The sequence below is a fragment of the Octopus bimaculoides genome, chromosome 22, assembly GCF_046866305.1.
Source record: "Octopus bimaculoides isolate indiv1 chromosome 22, ASM4686630v1, whole genome shotgun sequence".
In the NCBI taxonomy this organism is placed as follows: Eukaryota; Metazoa; Mollusca; class Cephalopoda; order Octopoda; family Octopodidae; genus Octopus; species Octopus bimaculoides.
In genome coordinates this window covers 10501883-10520798 of record NC_142949.1, presented here as the reverse complement: position 1 = coordinate 10520798, position 18916 = coordinate 10501883, and the positions used below count along the sequence as shown (strand labels likewise).

At 35.5% G+C, this 18916-nt stretch overlaps 1 protein-coding gene across 2 annotated transcripts; it reads left to right on the top strand.

The window, feature by feature from the left end:
• The first annotated feature begins 3591 nt into the window (after window positions 1-3591).
• Window positions 3592-17604, top strand: LOC106872095 (E3 ubiquitin-protein ligase PPP1R11). Of its 2 annotated transcripts, none has more exons than XM_014918954.3 (4): window positions 3592-3879; window positions 11711-11819; window positions 15130-15264; window positions 17167-17604. In XM_014918954.3, the coding sequence occupies exons 1-4, from the start codon at window positions 3829-3831 to the stop codon at window positions 17283-17285; spliced, it is 414 nt and encodes a 137-aa protein (XP_014774440.1). In that variant the 5' UTR covers window positions 3592-3828; the 3' UTR covers window positions 17286-17604. The 2 variants fall into 2 exon arrangements, with proteins under 2 accessions (XP_014774440.1, XP_014774441.1); XM_014918955.3 differs by having other exon boundaries at window positions 3610-3879; window positions 17174-17494.
• Window positions 17605-18916: the final 1312 nt, after the last annotated feature.

The following is an 18916-nucleotide window of genomic DNA, read 5'->3' as shown; positions in this document are numbered from 1 at the left end:
CAGGTGGTGTAAATAACAAAAGTATATATTAGTATGACGCTCGGGAATACGGAAAGTCTTTGACGTTTCGAGCTACGCTCTTCAACAGAAAGAATACGGAGACAAGGAGAAAAACACGGAGAAAAAAAATTGAATAGTGTTCAGTCAACGGTCAAGTTGTACTTGGGGATGGTCGTATTGCCAGTTTAGCCAATAAAAACACACGCACGGTATATTTGGTGTTAATTTGCTTCAGCTTTATATTACATTACATTACATTAATCCTATTTCGGCCAGAGTTCTTTCGTCACACTTCTGTGATCTCATCAGTGGTCCTTTGCTTTCTTCTTTCTTATGTGTGTCCCACCTTGCTAACTATCAGCCGGCCGAAATAGGATTAATGTAATGTAAAAGCTGAAGCAAATTAACACCAAATATACAGTGCGTGTGTTTTTATTGGCTAAACTGGCAATATGACCATCCCCAAGTACAACATCTGTTTCAACACATGATTTCACATCAAAAATCTTGCAAAACAAATATATAAACGGAATATTTATATATAGTTTTAGGGAAACGAACCAAGGTTCATGAACTCATCGATGTTTAATTTTAATTTTTAATAAATTGAATTTAATTGAGTTTTTACCTGTAAATTTGGATTTTTATCCCTAATAATATTATTATATATATATATATGCATATATATATATATAATTAAGTATATATGAGTTAGAGGTTAGACAACCATCTAAGGGATAATAAGTATCCAATATACTACTGGCGGGATACCTATTTATATTTAGAGGCTTACTGCTGCAAGGCAATAGTAAAATTGAATAATATGTTCAAGGGGAGGTAAGCAAAAGTTTATCCAGAATTTATATAAGGCAAGGAAGAAAATGGAGAAGAGATTCAATTGACAAACATCATTTCTTGAGCTCTATCCTTTAAGAGACATGTATACATATATATATATATATATATATATATATATATATATATATATATATACATTATTCAAAGTGTACAATATGATATATCCATTATGGCTGATCTTACCAATTGGTTTCACGCTAGGGGTACAATGATGTGTTAGGTAACAATCCAATTATATAACCCTATGCTCATCAGAGGTAGCCAATATGGAATGAAATATACCAACTGCTCTTTATTGTTGAAGGTGAAAGGACACATCCAGTTTGTGGTTGCTGTCATAAGATGATGAAATGAACCAAGTATATATAGGCTTCTTTCAGTTTCCATCTACCAAATCCACTCACAAGGATTTGGTCAGCCCAAGGCTATAGTGGAAGACACTTGCCCAAGGTGGCATGCAGTAGGACTGAACCCAGAACCATGTGGTTGGGAAGCAAGCATCTTACTATGCAGCATCAGTTTCTGTCAACCAATTCCATTCACATATTTTGTTTAACTTTTAATTAAGATTTAACATTTAAATTAACTCGCTCCCTCCATTCATCTGTTCATCCATAAACTCATCCGCCCTTCCCTTTCTCTTTCTTTCTATCTCTTCGTATTTATTATAATATATTTAATGATTCATTTTTCACCTTTTACTTTTGTATCAGTCAAATTACTGTGGCCATGCTGGAGCACCGCCTTGAAGGGTTTTAGACGAACAAATCGACCCCAGACCTGGTAATTTAAGCCCACTACCTATTTTTTCGAACCACTAAGTCACAGGGACGTTAACACACCAGCACTGGTTGTCAAGCGGTTGTCAAAAACACACACTCACATACATAGATATATACATATGTATATATACATATATGATGGGCTTCTTTTAGTTTCCGTCTACCAAATCCACTCACAAAGTTTTGGTCGGCCCAAGGAAATCTGACCAAGGTACCACGCAGAAGGACTGAAACCGGAACCGTGTGTTTGGAAAGCAAGTTTCTTACTACACAGCCACGCCTGCGCCTATTTATTTATATATTTATTCATCTATTTATATTTTATTTATTGGCGATCCTTCAGTATTGGTCTTCGGAGTGTTGATATGATGTGACGACGTCATTCCCCGTCTTTTTCAGTCTAACCTAAAGAAAGTTTGTTATTTTTTTACTGCCCACAAGGGGCTACACACAGAGGGGACAAACAAGGATAGACAAACGGATTAAGTCGATTATATCAACCCCAGTGCGTAACTGGTACTTATTTAATCGACCTCGAAAGGACGAAAGGTGAAGTTGACCTCGGCTGAATTTGAACTCAGAACGTAGCGGCAGAAGAAATACCGCTAACCATTTCGCCCAGCGTGCTAGTGGTTCTTATTTCTTTACTGCCCACAAGGGACTACACACAGAGGAGACAAACAAGGACAGACAAACGGATTAAGTCAATTATATCGACCCCAGTGCGTAACTGGTACTTATTTAAACTGACCCCGAAAGGACGAAAGGTAAAGTCGACCTCGGCAGAATTTGAACTCAGAACGTAAAGGCAGACGAAATACCGCTAACCATTTCGCCCGGCGTGCTAACATTTCTGCCAGCTCACCTAAAGAAAGTTTGTGTGGGTGAACGATGTCTTATCGATAACGAAGGATTACCAATCTATTTATACAAGTCTAACTCTTAAGGTATAACATCTGACTTAATTCCTTCACTCCGTCCATCCCTCCAGCCAGCCATGGATAAGTCGTTTCCTCCCTCTCTCTTTCTACTTGTTTATTTATCTATTTATTATTCATTAAATTATTCATTTGTTTATTCATTTTGTTAAAACCATAAAAGTCTTTATCAACATTAATTCCTTCCAACCCTCATCCTTCCATCTATCCATTCGTCCGTCCTTCCTTCCTCTCTCTCTTTCTCTCTGTGTATTTATTTTTTATATATTTGTTTATTTACTCTTTAACTCTTTCACTTGTTTCAGTCATTTGACTGCGGCCATGCTGGAGCACCGCCTTTAGTCGAGCAAATCGACACCAGGACTTATTCTTTGGAAGCCTAGTACTTATTCTATCGGTATCTTTTGCCGAACCGCTAAGTTACGGGGACGTAAACACACCACCATCGGTTGTCAAGCAATGCTAGGGGGGACAAACACAGACACACAAACACACTCACACATATATACATATATACGACGGGCTTCTTTCAGTTTCCGTCTACCAAATCCACTCACAAGGCTTTGGTCGGCCCGAGGCTATCGTAGAAGACACTTGCCCAAGGTGCCACGCAGTGGGACTGAACCCGGAACCATGTGGTTGGTAAGCAAACTACTTACCACACAGCCACTCCTGCGCCTATTTATTTATCTATTTATTCTTCATTAAATTATTTATTTGTTTATTTATTTTGTTAAAACCATATAAGTCTTTATCAACATTAATTTCTTCCATCAAATCATCCTTCCATCTATCCATTCATCCGTCTTTCTGTGTATTTATTTTAATATTTGTTTATTTATAATATTTGTATTTATTTAATAATATTTGTTTATTTATCTATTTATTATTCATTTAACTATTTATTCTTTTATCTACTTATCTAATTTAAACCATAGAAGTCTTTCTCTACATAACCACCTCTCACCCATACTTCCATCCATTCATTCGTCCCTCCCTCCCTCTCTTGTTTGTATTCTTCGTTCGTTGCTAAACCACATTAAAGGGGGTTAACTATGAGTTAACTCCAACCAACAGAAACCAAAAAAAGCCTCTTTTTTTGTTTTTTTTTGTGTGTGTTTGAAACGTCGAAGAAACGACACCAAACAATATACATATATATATACAAGCCTATATATATGTATATACACATTACTGGTGTAGTTTTGTAAATGTTTGGGATTTAATTTAGATGGAATGAAGACAAAAGCATGGCTGAGCGTTCATTAACATTAACCAGAACAAACTTGGAACTGTCGGAGGTAAGCTTTAATATTAATACATCATATTTCTTTTTTTTTTTTCATGTATTCCTTGTATTAAGTTACAATTATACATTATATACGTCTTTGGTAAACATGTATTGATTTATATAGGCAGAAGTGAAGAATACGTACGCCACCCGTTTTCGGCATAGCAAGAACTCTAACCCTAAAAAAACCCCGGGTGTACATATTCTTTACTTTCACCTGATATATATACATATATGTATATATATATGTGTGTATATATATACATACATATATATACATACATATATATACATACATATATATACATACATACATATACATACATACATATACATACATATATATACATATGTATATATATATATATACATATATACATACATATATATTTATAAATATAATTAAGGGATCAGCAAATATTTGCTTCACCATATACCGAAGTTCAGAAATAGCAGCTAAAAAAGCTGAGAATCCCACAGATAGCATCACTTGTAAGTCACAAAGGCAAAAACAAGAAGAAAAACAATGAAAATTAACCAATTAGGATGTTTACATACATATATATATATATATATATATATGTATACATACATATATATATACACACACATATATATATATATAATTTGGGAAGGTATGTAAAATGAATGGCTCTAAATGGAAAGACTTCTTCCATATATATAGTGATATAATCTTTGTGTCACCTTGTTTGTTTGTTTTTTCTTTCATCATAGCCAATACCTGAGCATGGCTTTATAGAGGTGAAAAAAATGTGTTAATGGTTGGGAAGCAATGAGCTGGCATAAAAAAGACACCAAGAAACATACTGCTGAGGTTCGCAACATCAGCAGCAAATCTTTCGTCCCTTTATTATTAATAATAATAGTATTGTTGTTGTTATTATTATTATTATACTCTTCTTGTTCAATATAGAGTTCAAATTCCGCCAGAGCCAACTTTGTTTTTAATCCTTAGGGAGTTCATAATATGAAGTACCCGGTTCAGCAAAAAGAAAAACATCGCTGGGCTTATGCCAAAATTTAAAACCATTATTGTTATTATTATTATTATTATTATTAATATTATTGTTATTAATTACATTTTGAGTTCAAATTTCGGCGAGGTTGACTGCGCCTTTCGTCGTTTCTGAGTTTACACAATTAAAGTAACGGTTAATTACTGGACTCGATGAGACCGACTTAACGTTTCCCTTCAAAGATAGCTGGCCTTATTATCTAAATTAATTAAAAACGGCTACTGTTATCATTTTATTAAAAGTCCATTTTATTATCATATCTGAACACATGCCGAGATTCTGGCTCTAACGAAACATACATACATCAGAAGATTCCAGGTTCGCATCCTGACACACTCGTATTCATTACATACAATCATATATATATATATATATATATATATATATATATATATATAATTATAATAATAATATTAGGGATAAAATTCAAAATTACAGGTAAAAACTCAATTAAAATTAAATTAAGTTTCACGGTATAAAATATATATAAATATATAGTATTAGGGAAAAGAACCAAGGTTTATGAACTCATCGATGAAAATCTCCTGTCACATATAGAAAAAAATTTATAATTAAAAGTACAATAAATAAATATAATATAATACAAAGTAAATATCATAAGATCAAGATAATACTTTCCCCAATACTATATATATATATATATAAATAAAAAAATAAGCAATACGGATTTCAAAGGCGATTGCAGTACGCACGTTTCATGCTATATATATATATATATATATATATATATATATATATATATATATATATATATATATATATATGCAGTTGTTTAAATGGTAACAATGGAGATGTATTTTGATAAAATCAAATCTGTTTATTTATTTGAGAAAATATTTAATTTTGTTTTCCTTCCAAATGTTTTTTCTTGTCCAATGTTTACATTTATCACTGTTGTTACTTTTAAAAATAAACATTCGTTGATTTTGGTGAACTAAAAATTTATTTATTTTCCTATAATGAATCAGTAACGAAATCAATTTATTAACTGAGATGATAATTTAATTTTTCAAAAATTAAAATTAAATATTTTTATTTCAACAATAAACATTAAAACGAAGTGGAGGGGAAAAGTCTTCGTCGTATATTTACGATATTTACCGATGAATAATTAATTTCCGTAAATAAGTGATTGAATGAAGGATTCAATCATGTGACAATCAAGGGACGTAACTGAAGTCAAAGTGTGCTGCTTACAAGGAATGGATCCTTCTCTCTGCTAAAAATAGCAGCTAAGATCTAATTGAAGCCACATTTTACAGTCTTAAACAAGGAATGACACTTTAGAAAATGTAGCGGTAGATATGCTGCGTCTTGAAATAAGACATGATTGTCACGGTTAGAACGGTGTTAATTTTAGGTCGTTTCGACCAATGGCTGAATAACTATAGTTGAGATTGAAGGCAAAGGACAACTGTTCAACCCCAGCTCAGGCCTTAAGAAGCAGACGTGGTCAAAAGTATTCGTGACCATCTTGTTTTTTTTTTGGGGGGGGGGGATGAGTGTAGGGTGATTTGGCTGCTATTTCTGGAAGTTCAGGCGACCACATAGAGGCTCCTTCGTTGGTGTTTATTTCCAGGGGAAAGAATTTAAACTCAATAGATTTGTTTCAGAACCACTAGCGCGTCGAACAAAATTCTTGGCGACGTATCTTCGAACTTTGGCATGCTCTAGATTCAAATTCCGTCCAGATCGACTTTGCCTTTCTTCCTTTCTAGGTCCATAAAATAAATACCAGTTGAGCATTGGGGTCTGTATAATCGACTGGTCCCTTCCCGCAAAATTTCTGGCCTTATACCTATAGTGGAAATGATTGTTAGGGGTGGTAGACTCAGAGCATTGGGAAAAATACCTTGTGGTATTTGTTCAAGCTCTTTACATACTGAGTTCAAATCCCACCAGAGTCAACTGTGCACTTAGGATAGCTAGATCTTCGTTTCGTTTCCCTGATCAGCCGGTGTGTTGTGTTCTTGAGCAAAACCCTTCATCTCACGTTTGCTTAGCAGTAACTTCAATATCTGACATGTGGCACATTGTACCCCTGTACGGCTATGTGATTTGATGGAGGGAGCGCTCTAATGTACAGCGCAAACACTTGATCACTATTAACCCTTTAGCATTCAGATTTCTCTACCAAATAGAATGCTTATTTGTGAACATTGTTTTTAATCAATCATGCATTATCTCATAGCTTTGAAATTTTGATTATGTGATTGTATACTTTTAGAATGACATTGTAGGGTAGGTATGAGAGGCTGGATCTGGCTGGATCTGACCATCTCTGTACAAGTTATTCAGTGATAAATTGCAGAATTCTCATTTGTTGTCTGTAATAATGAAGTCCATCACCCACCTATAAATGCCGACCTATACATTGGTACAATTGAATTGCCACTGTTTTCTTTGACCCCCATTAAACCAAAACCAGAATATAATACCACTATGAATGAATGAATATGTCCTCCCTCATGGCTGAGAGTTAGGGGCTTCGCACACAAATACTATCATTTGCCACACACTGCAGTTTTGTGCTGTAGTCATACACTGAAATTTTTTTTTTTTTATGAACACCTATTTTCAAACTGATTACCATTCTGGTCCATGCAGTGCTGATAACACAAAGCATTGGAATTAAAAACATCAAGGACCGTTCCATTTGTGGTTTATATACCTTCTACCCGTCAGTGGTTACCAGTTTCATACCATAAACTTCATCTTTTAAGTACCCCTACAAAACAAAGTCTAATGGTGTGAGATTCAGTGAACCTCATCATCTATTTGATGGAGGAAGTGAGCTAATGTACATTGTCTCTTTGCCAAAATATCTTCATGGTAGTTGATGATATTGATAGTGTGGGGATGCCCCATGTTGCTGGAAATAAAACTTCACATCTTCAAAGTCCTCTTGAATGGTTTGTACGATAAATCCTCACAGCAATTTGAGGTAAATGGAACCAGTCACAATACAGTCAAAAAAGAATGATCCAGTTGATCCGTTTGGTGATAAGCCATGCCATACTCTAACTCCTGGTAAATTAATATGATGTTCTTCCATAATATACAGATTTTCAGGTCCCCAGTAATTGCAGTTGCAGTGGTTAATTGAGCCAATTAATTTAAATGTAGCCTCATCACTCCAAGTGATCTTTGATGAAGAGTGTGCACCTTCTATATATCTTGTCCAGTATCATTCACAAAACTCCACTTTTTTGGTATGGAATATTTTCATTGAGAGCAGGGACTGGAGGCACGTGTCTTAGTGGTTAGGGTGTTGGACTCATGATCATAAGATTGTGGTTTCAATTCTTGGACCGAGTGACGCGTTGTGTTCTTGAGCAAAACAATTCAGTTCATGTTGCTCCAGTCCACTCAGCTGGCAAAAATGAGTAATCTTATGATGGACATCCAGGTGGAGAACATATATGCAACAAAACCAGGAGGTCGGCTCTTATGAGTCAGCATGATTTGAGGAAGTAACTTTACCTTTACCTTAGTATTCTTGGAATTTGGCATTTCCAATGACAGTGCTTCAAAAAGTGGATACTGGATTCTAAAATTCCTATCTCAAGACTCACTTGTCACATACATATATACAACAGATTTTTTTTCAGTTTCTGTCTACCAAATCCACTCTCAAGGCTATAGCAGAAGATACGTGCCCAAGGTACCATGTGATTGAGATGCAAGCTTCTTCCCACACAGACATTCCTGAGCCTATATAGATAGATAGATAGATCAAAACAGTTTGATTCAAATTCGTTGGTACTATTAAGTTTCAAGCGTGATGCCAGTCGTCAGCCATTTTGAATTTGAATCTCACATCACTAGACTATCGTTTGTCCACTCGTTCGTATATATATATATATATATATATATATATATATATATATATATATATATATAAGAATTTAAGGATTGGAGAAAACGCATGTTATAATTGCATACTTTATTCCTACATATGTTTCAAAGGATTACAACCTGTGTGATCCATAGGGATCTTTGATATTAAGATTGTAACCTTCTCAGCATGGAAATCATCTTAAACGTAAGACTATATATATATATATATATATATATATATATATATATAGATAGATAGATAGATAGATAGATAGATAGATAGATAGATCGCAATCCACTACACATTCTTTTTTTTTCTTCTTTTTTTTTCTCTCCTTGTTTCTTTCTGTGGATGAGCGTAGGCTCGAAACGTTAAAGACTTATATATATATATAGTGTGTGTGTGTGTGTTTATCAATTCGTTTTGCAAGGTACCTGATGTGAAATCGTGTTGAAACTGGTATTGTTGTATTCCAGACGATGGACATGGGTTAAAATAACAAAATAAGAACAGTAATAAACGAGTGAAGAAAAATATATATATATATATATATATATATATAGTGCGTGTGTTTATTTGGCAAAAAAAAAAAAAAAAGCAATGACCGTCCCGAAATATAACAATATATATAGGGTGGCCCAAAAGTAGGTTTACAGTTATTCGACTATCCCTTCTGCATTCATATATTAACAGTTTAGATCTTAATTATAAAAAAATATGAAACCATTATTCTATGCTAATTTAGTTACCCCTGGGTCACATTTGTGACTTCCGCTGAGTTTATTAATTATATATATAACAAATTAATAGCAATGTTCTTCAATATTGAATATAAATGTTTTTCTAAACTAGGAGCTTCCAGTTAAACCATCAAAGTTGTTCCCCTTGAGTCAGTTATCTCCTATCAAAGTACCTCGTTGTTTTTCATGTTAACCACAGAGCTTGTTTCTAGGTGTCTGTTTGTATTTTCTATCTTTTATCTGCTTCTGTCATTTGACTGCGGCCATGCTGGAGCGTCGCCTTGACGGGATTTTAGTGAAACAAATCAACTTCGGAGCTCTTTTTTTTTTGTAAAAAATCTAGTACTTATAATATCGATATCGTTTGCCGATCTACTATGTTACAGGGACGTAAACACACTAACACCAACTGTCAGGCCCTGATGGGAGCACACGCACACAAACTCACACACATATATATGTAAGAAGCTTGCTTCTCAACCACATCATGATCCCAGGTTCAGTACCACTGCATGGCACCTTGGGCAAGTCTCTGCATTTGCCCCACCAACACCGCTTGACAACCAGTGCTGGTGTGTTTATGTCCCCGTAACTTAGCGGTTCGGCAATAGAGATCGATAGAAAAGTACCAGGCTTATAAAAAGAAAGTACTAGGGTCAATACATTTTACAAAAAGTTCTTCAGGGCGATGTCCCAGCATGGCCACAGGCTAATGACTGAAACAAGTAAAAGAATAAAAATTTCCAGTTTCCTGTTTTGTTTTATGTGTGTGTGTGTAGTCAGGCTTCTTTCAGTTTCTATCTCGCAAATCCACTCACAAGGCTTTGGTTGACCAGGGAGTAAACACTTGCTCCAGGCATCACACAATGGGACTGAACCGAAAACCCTGTTGTAGGGAAGCAAACTTCTCGGCCACACCTGTGCCTATAATTTGTTTATATTTTCAACAAGTCCAGTGGGTGTGGCAAGGGTGGAGCTTCACATATCTGAATGTTGTTTAATTCTTGAAGCTATTTACTTCTTTACCTTGCCAAAAATAATTGGCATTATGACTCCAATTTTATTGTTTTGTTGCCAACTGGTGTTTTAAGCATACAGAGAGAATTAATGCCTAAACATAAAATATATATATCCACAATAATTAAGAGCTCATTTAAACTTCAACATGTTATTGCATTGCAGTAAATTCAAGTGTGTGTGTATATACATATATATTTATACATACACATACAAACACACACACACACACACATCCATGTAAAAAGCGATGATTTATAAACATGTAAAAATATATCCACAGTTATTAAGAGCTCAATTAATGACACGTTATTAAATTCCAATATGTTCTTACATCCTTATTACCATCATCATCATCATTTAACATCTATCATCCATGCTGGCATGGGTTGGACAGGATCTGACAGCTTCAAAGACTGTCCCGTGGTCCAGTATCTGTTTTGGCCTGATTTCTATGTTGCAATGCCATTTATTATGCTAACCACCTTACAGATGACCCTAAGTGCATTTTTTGTGGCACTAGCACTAACGAGGTTGCAATACAACACCTGCAAAAACTAAGACCCCTTTCAACAACAAATCCAGGTGAAACCAACTTTCATTTATAAATAGAATCGGCAGAAGCAATCTTTTACATTAACATATCCAGCTGTAAAAACCACGACAGACAATGGAATTTGGTGCAGTTCTCTGGCTTGCCAGCTCCTCTCAAACCATCCAACATTTAATGAGGATAATATTGAAGATAAAAAGCAGAAAAGCATAAATTTCACATTTAGTTCGTAATTTGTGCCTCACAGCTGTTTCGGGGTTTGTTGTTTTTTTTTTTTCTCTCTTGTAAGTTTCTTGGCAACCTTACTTGGCGAGTACCATGGCATGAAAAAAGCACCCAGTATATTGTATGAAGTGGGTGGCATTAAGTTTGGAAGAGCATCCGTCTGAAGAAGCGGTGCCGAAGCTGACGCTGAAGCTCGGTGTAACCCTGGTGCTTGCTGGAACCCTTTCAAACTGTCCAACCCATACCAGCATGAAAAGCAGGCATTAAATGTTGATGATGCTGAAATTAACTTAAAAGCAATGTTTACCAAATCCTCAAGAGTATCACAATAATTAGAAACTATGCAATATGTATAACGAACCATTTCAATATTTGATGGTAATTTTTTGTTTTTGTTTTTCTTTCAGAGAAGTCCGACGTTACATTTAAGGTTAAAAAAGGTAAAGAATAGCAAGAAAGTAAAATGGACAAATGATACTGTTGACAATGAGGGCCTGAACCGAAAAAAATCGAAATGTAAGTGAGACCTTCTCTAGAAAAACTAATTAAACCTTTTGATGCCGATGTAATCAAAACAACTTCTGGTTCTTATCTTATGATGAGAACTTTCTGCTTTTAAATTATCTAAATTGAAACCTTCCATCGATATTTCATGTTAATTTGTTTTCAGAACACCAGGCTTTTAATGACAAAAATTATTTCACTAAATTCTTCATTATTTTCAAAAGGATTAAATAAGAAGTTAAAAACCTAACTTCTTTTGCTCATTTGAGTGAATTTGGTAGAAAGAAACCCATCATGTGTGTGTGTGTGTGTGTGTGTGTGTGTACATATATATACATATGTATGTGTGTGTATATCATCATCATTGTAGTTTGATGTCCACTTTCCATGCTGGCATGGGTTGGACAGTTTGACTGAGGGTTGGCAAGCCAGAAAGCTCCAATCTGATCTGGCAAAGTTTCTACAGCTGGATACCCTTCCTAATGCCAACCACTCCAAGAGTGTAGTGGGTGCTTTTTACGTGCTACTAGCATGAGGACCAGTCAGGCGGTACTGGCATTGACCAGGCTTGAATGGTGCTTTTTACATGCCACCAGCATGGGACCAGTCAGGCAGTGCTAGCATCGACCACGCTCAAATAGTGCTTTTTATGTGCCACCAGCACAGTACTGTCATCAGCCACTACAATTACTTCACTTGACTCAACAGGTCTTCGCAAGCACAGTTTATTGCCCAATGATTGAAGGGTACTCTTAAAAGGGTCAGGTATGTTGCACTGACATACGCCACAGTTACGGTTTCAATTGGCTTGCCAGATCTTCTTAAGCACAACATATCTCCAAATGCATCAGTCACTTGTCATCACATCTGTGAGGACCAACGCTCGAAGGTCATACTTCACCACACACACGCACACGCACACGCACACACACACACGCACACATATAAGTATATATATATATATATATATATATATATAAGTTTTGCTTTATATTATACTCATTTATTGTGCTTTTAATTGTTCATTTTTCTATATGTGACAGTGGATTTTCATCGATGAGTTCTTGAAACTTGGTTATTTTCCCTAAAACTATACATTTTATATATATTTTATCTATAAAGCTCAATTTAATTTTAATTTTTTGTAAATTGATTTTAATTGAGTTTTTACCTGTAATTTTGGATTTTGTCCCTAATATTATATATATATATATATATGTTATAATTGTATTCTATATAATTATATATCTCTGTATATGAATTTTATCTAAAAGGTTTTTATTTTATATATTGGCCACTGATAAAATTAATTATTTTAGATGATTTTTATCCTTTAATTATTTACACATCCTTTAAGTTCATTTACAGGGGATGTTCTGAATATGCATATAAAAGCCCTTATTCTATTATGCTGACTACAACTTAATGATGCCAACTGGTGATACCAGTCTTTTGGGGTCACACTGAGCTGGGCCGATATAATGTAGGATAATTGTAGTAGTAGTAGTAGTAGCAGCAGCAGCAGTAGTAGTAGTATAATAATAATAATGATAATCCATGGATGGGATTTATATATATTTAATGCACCTTGTGATGCATTAAAATAACAACAATCCATGGATTGTTGTTGTTATTTTTATTATTTTTATTATTTTTATTATTATTATATACAGTCACACACACACACACATATTTGTGTTTGTGTGTGTGAGTCTGTGTGTCTGTGCACCGCATACCACTTAAACTAGCCTACCAATGCTGGTTTGTTTACATCCCTGTACATCAGCCGTGTTGGCATAAGGGTGCAAATGGAATAAATACCAGGTTTAGATAAATAAGTTCTGCAGTTGACTTATTTCACCTTAAAACCCTTCAAGGGGTGGTGCCCCAGCATGGCCGCAGTTCAGTGTTTGAAACAAGTGAAAGATAAAAGACAAAGCTATTTGCATTCTGGCACCAACATCTGCAACAACGATGGTGCCACTCCGTATTTACCATACTTTATTCCTTGGACAACAGCGGTCTTGTGGCAAAAAAAAAAAAGACTTACAAGTCTGGTCAACCAATAGCCTTAGATTTGGTCAAAACTGCCTTGGACACCCCATCACCTCCATAAGGTACAACCAGGTGTCACCCCCACCCGTATATGTTGGTAGCATGTACTCTGCTTTTGCTGATTGTTTTAGGTAGCCTGCGTGCTCACAAACAGGCATTGACTCCCCTTCCCCTTGGCTCTCACCTTTCCCCTGCAGAAAAGTGGGGATGGGGCAGGGCTGTAGCAACACCCAGTTGTTTGCTTCTTTACAGCTGAGTGGACTGAGGCAGCAGAAAGCAAAATGTCTTGCTCTAGGACCCAATGTGCTGCTTTGTTCTGGAATTGATCCCATGACCTCATGATTCATAAACCAAATGCTCTAACCACTACACCACATGACTTCCCTACTGCTACCATAAAAGGGAAAAGAAAAGTTGACCTTCAAGTACAATGCCTGTACTTTCTGAGTAATGGTTACTTTTTTTTTTAGTGATTAGTGTCCAGCTTTTAGAAGGAATGAGATTACAGTGCATGTGAACTTTTAGAGGTATTATTTTGTTTGTTTCCATAGAAATATTGCAGTGATACAGCTCTTGAGTTTTTTGGGGTCTTTTTTTTTCCGTTAACCTCAACTCCATAAATGGGCTTGTCTGTAGGTACTTAAACACTGTCTTCCAGTCTAGAAGAAGATCACATCACTTCATGAACTATTTTTAATTGCAAGATTCCTAACCAATCACCAGTGAACATAGTTTAGTTGTACAAGGTCATATGTGACAATTACTTTATCATCATCATCAACAGTCCCTGGGCATTACAGGCCCAAGCCCTAGGACTCTTAGGGCTGCCTGCCAGGTTTCCATGACCGAGATGCCAACATTCACTCTGAACAGTCCCTCGCGGGGTTGCTCTTTTACTGATGAGGAGATGGGAGCAACATGAAACCAATTTTTTTTTTTTCTTAAGAACGCAATGTACCACCCGGTCTGGGAATCAAAACCTTAATCTTTGCAATCATGAGTGCAATGGCCTTACCACTCAGCCATGCGCCTCCAACAGTTGTTCTATGCCATCGTTTAATTCATTGATTCTAAATTCAAATTCCATTAACTGGTACAACCCCTCTTATATTGCCAGTATGAATGATATACGAGGGGTTGTACCAGATATGACATGAATACATTCCTTCCAGAAATACAGACATTTTACCTGAATGAAATCTGACTTTCAGAAAGTATTTCTTTAAAAATTTCTAATAACAATTTTCATTTTCCAATTTATTGTTAGGCTGTTGTATATATGAAAAGCCTCGTAGCTTTGGAGAATCTTCATCTGAAGAAGACAATGAGGAATGCAACAGTTGTCATGGCCACAAGAGTCAATGCTACAGAACAAAAGATCCCACTGGAACTGAATTAGAAGGTAGCTATGTTTTTGTTTTTTTTTAATAAAAGTTTCATTATTCTAAGTCAGTGGTTCCCAATTTTTTTCTCTGGACTGCATTTTCAGAATGAAAATTTGCTTGCACCTCACCACGGGTCCAGAGAGAGGTTAAAGGGAGATAACCGCAGGTTCGAAGTCAGAATATTATCATTGATAACTCTCTCCTCCAATTTGCAGACCCAAGTTACTATATATATATATATATTTTTAACACATAAAGCGCAACGGGTCAAGATCGTAGTCGACAGGCTGCAATCTTGGCCCTGATAGATGCAATTAATTTATGGGCGTTTGTTGGGGTCTAATGACACACAAACGCTCCAATACCCCCAGAATGCAAGAGAATTAATAGCTCAACTAATGACTTTTCAAATGATGTAAGACTTGCCACCATTGTATACTAAGAAGCTATTTTAACTATTTTTGGTTTTTTTATGGGTGCACGGTAGTCTCATTTTCATAAAATGTGCTCAGCAGTCCATGCTATGAAAGTGCAAATCCCAACACTTTATGGGTTGATACCTGATATAATGCAAAAATATCAGAATGATAAAATCAGTCAATAATTATTTATAATTATTTATATTGGGACTCCTGCATGCAATTACAAGTAATCCACAATGATATTTTAAATTTTGAAATCATATTTATTTTTGGCGTATGAATATTTTTGAAACTGTTTCTAAATCTTTGATTGTCTTTGAATCATTCTGCCTCACCTGGTATCCTCTTCTGTCACACCATTTGGAAACCCCTGTTCTAAGTGATCAGAAGAAATTGGAAAGTAGAATCCCTGATCAGACATTTTACTCTATCCAGTTTGTAAACAGCATGCCAGACATGTTTTTGCAGAGCATTGGAAATGAACGACACAGCTTGTATGACTGTGACAATCATTTACAACTAGCCTACAATGTCAAAACAAGAACACACACACACAACAGCTTCTTTCAGTTTCTGCCTATATAATCCACTCACAAGTGGAGGCGCAATGGCCCAGTGGTTAGGGCAGCGGACTCGCGGTTTCAATTCCTAGACTGGGCATTGTGAGTGTTTATCGAGCGAAAACACCTAAAGCTCCACGAGGCTCCAGCAGGGGATGGTGGCGAACCCTGCTGTACTCTTTCACCACAACTTTCTCTCACTCTTACTTCCTGTTTCTGTTGTGCCTGTAATTCAAAGGGTCAGCCTTGTCACACAGTGTCACACTGAATATCCCCGAGAACTACGTTAAGGGTACACATGTCTGTGGAGTGCTCAGCCACATGCACATTAATTTCATGAGCAGGCTGTTCCGTTGATCAGATCAACTGGAACCCTCAACATCGTAAGTGACAGTGCCAACAAAACAAAATCCACTCACAAACATCAGACTGGAGCCTGGTGTTGCCATCCGGTTTCACCAGTCCTCAGTCAAATCGTCCAACCCATGCTAGCATGGAAAGAGGACGTTAAACGATGATGATGATGATGAAACCTTTGATCAGCTTGGGGATATTGTCAAAGGCCATTCCCAAGATGCCAAACAGTGAGACTGAACCTGGAACAATATAGTTAGGAAGCATGCCCCTCCCCTCTTAATACCTCAGGGATTTCCAAATTTCTTCAGTTGAGAAATGGTCATTCACTTACCAATTTTTTTTTGGGGGGGGGTCATGAATTAAACACAAAAAATTAAGAGGTTTCTTTTTTATGTTTTTTTTTTATTGGTTTTGTTTTCTATTTTATGCAATTATATTTTTAATTTTCCGTTATCGTCGTACAAATTCTTTTTATGTAATCGTCTTTGAAATTGTATCTCAAGTTTGTAATTCGTTAATTTAATCTAATTATTTTTATTTTTTATTTATTTATTTTTTTTTGTCATGACTTCAATTCTAGAATCCAGGTCTGCCCAAGGGGAAAATTATTCACACAAAGATAATCACAGTAAAGATGGCAAGGATAATAAAGATAACGATAATAATAATTATGGAGCAGGAGGAAAGTCTCTGACATAGGAAAATTATTTTTATCATCCTTTTTTTGGTTTTAATCCTACTTGCAAGTGGAGAGTAATCAAACACTACTCTCACTTTCTCTCTCTCTCTCTCTTCACATTCTCTTAAACAATTATCTTTTTTCCTATTTTGGTTAATTTAAAGAACCAAAATATTGCTATAAAAAAAAAGAACAAAAAAAGAACAAAAAAAGAACAAAAATATGTCAGTGAATATTTTGTAAATTATGTCTGTAGTTTTTTTTTTTTTTTTTTTTTAATTGACTTGTGATTGGAATGTTGCCATTAAATTAATTTTCATGCATTTCTGGTCAAAAGTATTTGGAGTTTGTTTTTTTTTCTTCTCTCCGTTCCCGCCCCCCCCCCCTTTTCCAAAAGCCATCAGTTTGGTTTAACCTTTTAGCATTCACATTTATTCTGTAAAGCGTAACGCTTGTTTATACCGATTTAAGATGCGTTCTTGTTTATGCTTAGAATGATATTGTAGGGTCAGTATGAGAAGCCACATCTGGCCAGTTTGAACATAAAGCAGGTTGAATATTTGGGCCGGATGTAGCTGGATTAAATGTTAAAGGGTTAATCCTTTAGCCTTCAGATTATTCTGTCAAATGTAACATGGCTTATTTATTCACATTTATCATCATCACTTAACGTCCACTTTCCATGCTGGCATGGGTTGGACAGCTTGACTGGAGCTGGTAAGGCCAGAAGCTTCATCAGATTCTATAGTATGTTGTTTTGAATTAATCCTGCATTATCTCATAGCTTTGAAATTTTGATGGTGTAATTCTGTGTTATTTTTTTAAATAGAAGTTGTAGAATAGGTGTGAGAGGCTGGATCTGGTCTGTTTGAAATGGAGTAGGTAGAATATTTGAGCTAAAGAGTTAACAGGACAAATTTTGGAAATTAAAATAGTAAAATATGAGTTGATATCAACTTGATATATTTCTTTGTCTCTTAGGGAATTGATCACAAACAAAGCTAGCTTTTTTTTTTTATCATCATCATTAATATTTAATGTCCATTTTCCATGCTGGCATGGGTTGGATGACTTGACAGGAACCGGAAAGCCCAAGAGCTGCACCAGGTTCCATAGTCTGTTTTGGCTTGGTTTTTACAGCTGGATGCCCTTCCTAATGCCAGTCACTTTACAGAGTGTACTGGGTGCTTTTTACATCACACCGTCACCAGTGCTTTTTACATGGCTCTATCACCAGTGTTTTTTTGTGGCACCATCACCGGTGCTTTTTACATGGCACCAGCACCCACACCAATGCTTTTTACATGGTTTTATTCTAAACCATTGTCTCATCCTTGTTTCATGTTTTCTTGAACAATATCAAAATATTGAACATTTAATTAAAAGTCAGGAAAACTTAATAAAAAAAATTGTATTTTTTTTCCGTGAATTTCAGTTATTGTTCAATGGCTTATAGTCTTTATGATTAAATATCTTAATTTCTTAATTAGATTAATATATACTGTTAATTAAATCAATTATTTTAAAACGATTCATTATTTCTACAGAGTTTATTGCTGCTTGGTGTAGGGATTATCACAGCTGCACAGTCTGCAGGAGATGCAGTGTTCAAGTTACACAGACAGCATTAGATTTTTTGTTTGGTTTTTTT

Coding starts and splice junctions, on each gene's coding strand:
- LOC106872095 (XM_014918954.3), top strand. CDS start 3,829: ATGGCTGAGCGTTCATTAACATTAACCAGAACAAACTTGGAACTGTCG. Junction 3,880..11,710: donor CAAACTTGGAACTGTCGGAG/GTAAGCTTTAAT, acceptor TTTTTCTTTCAG/AGAAGTCCGACGTTACATTT. Junction 15,265..17,166: donor CACTGGAACTGAATTAGAAG/GTAGCTATGTTT, acceptor CTTCAATTCTAG/AATCCAGGTCTGCCCAAGGG.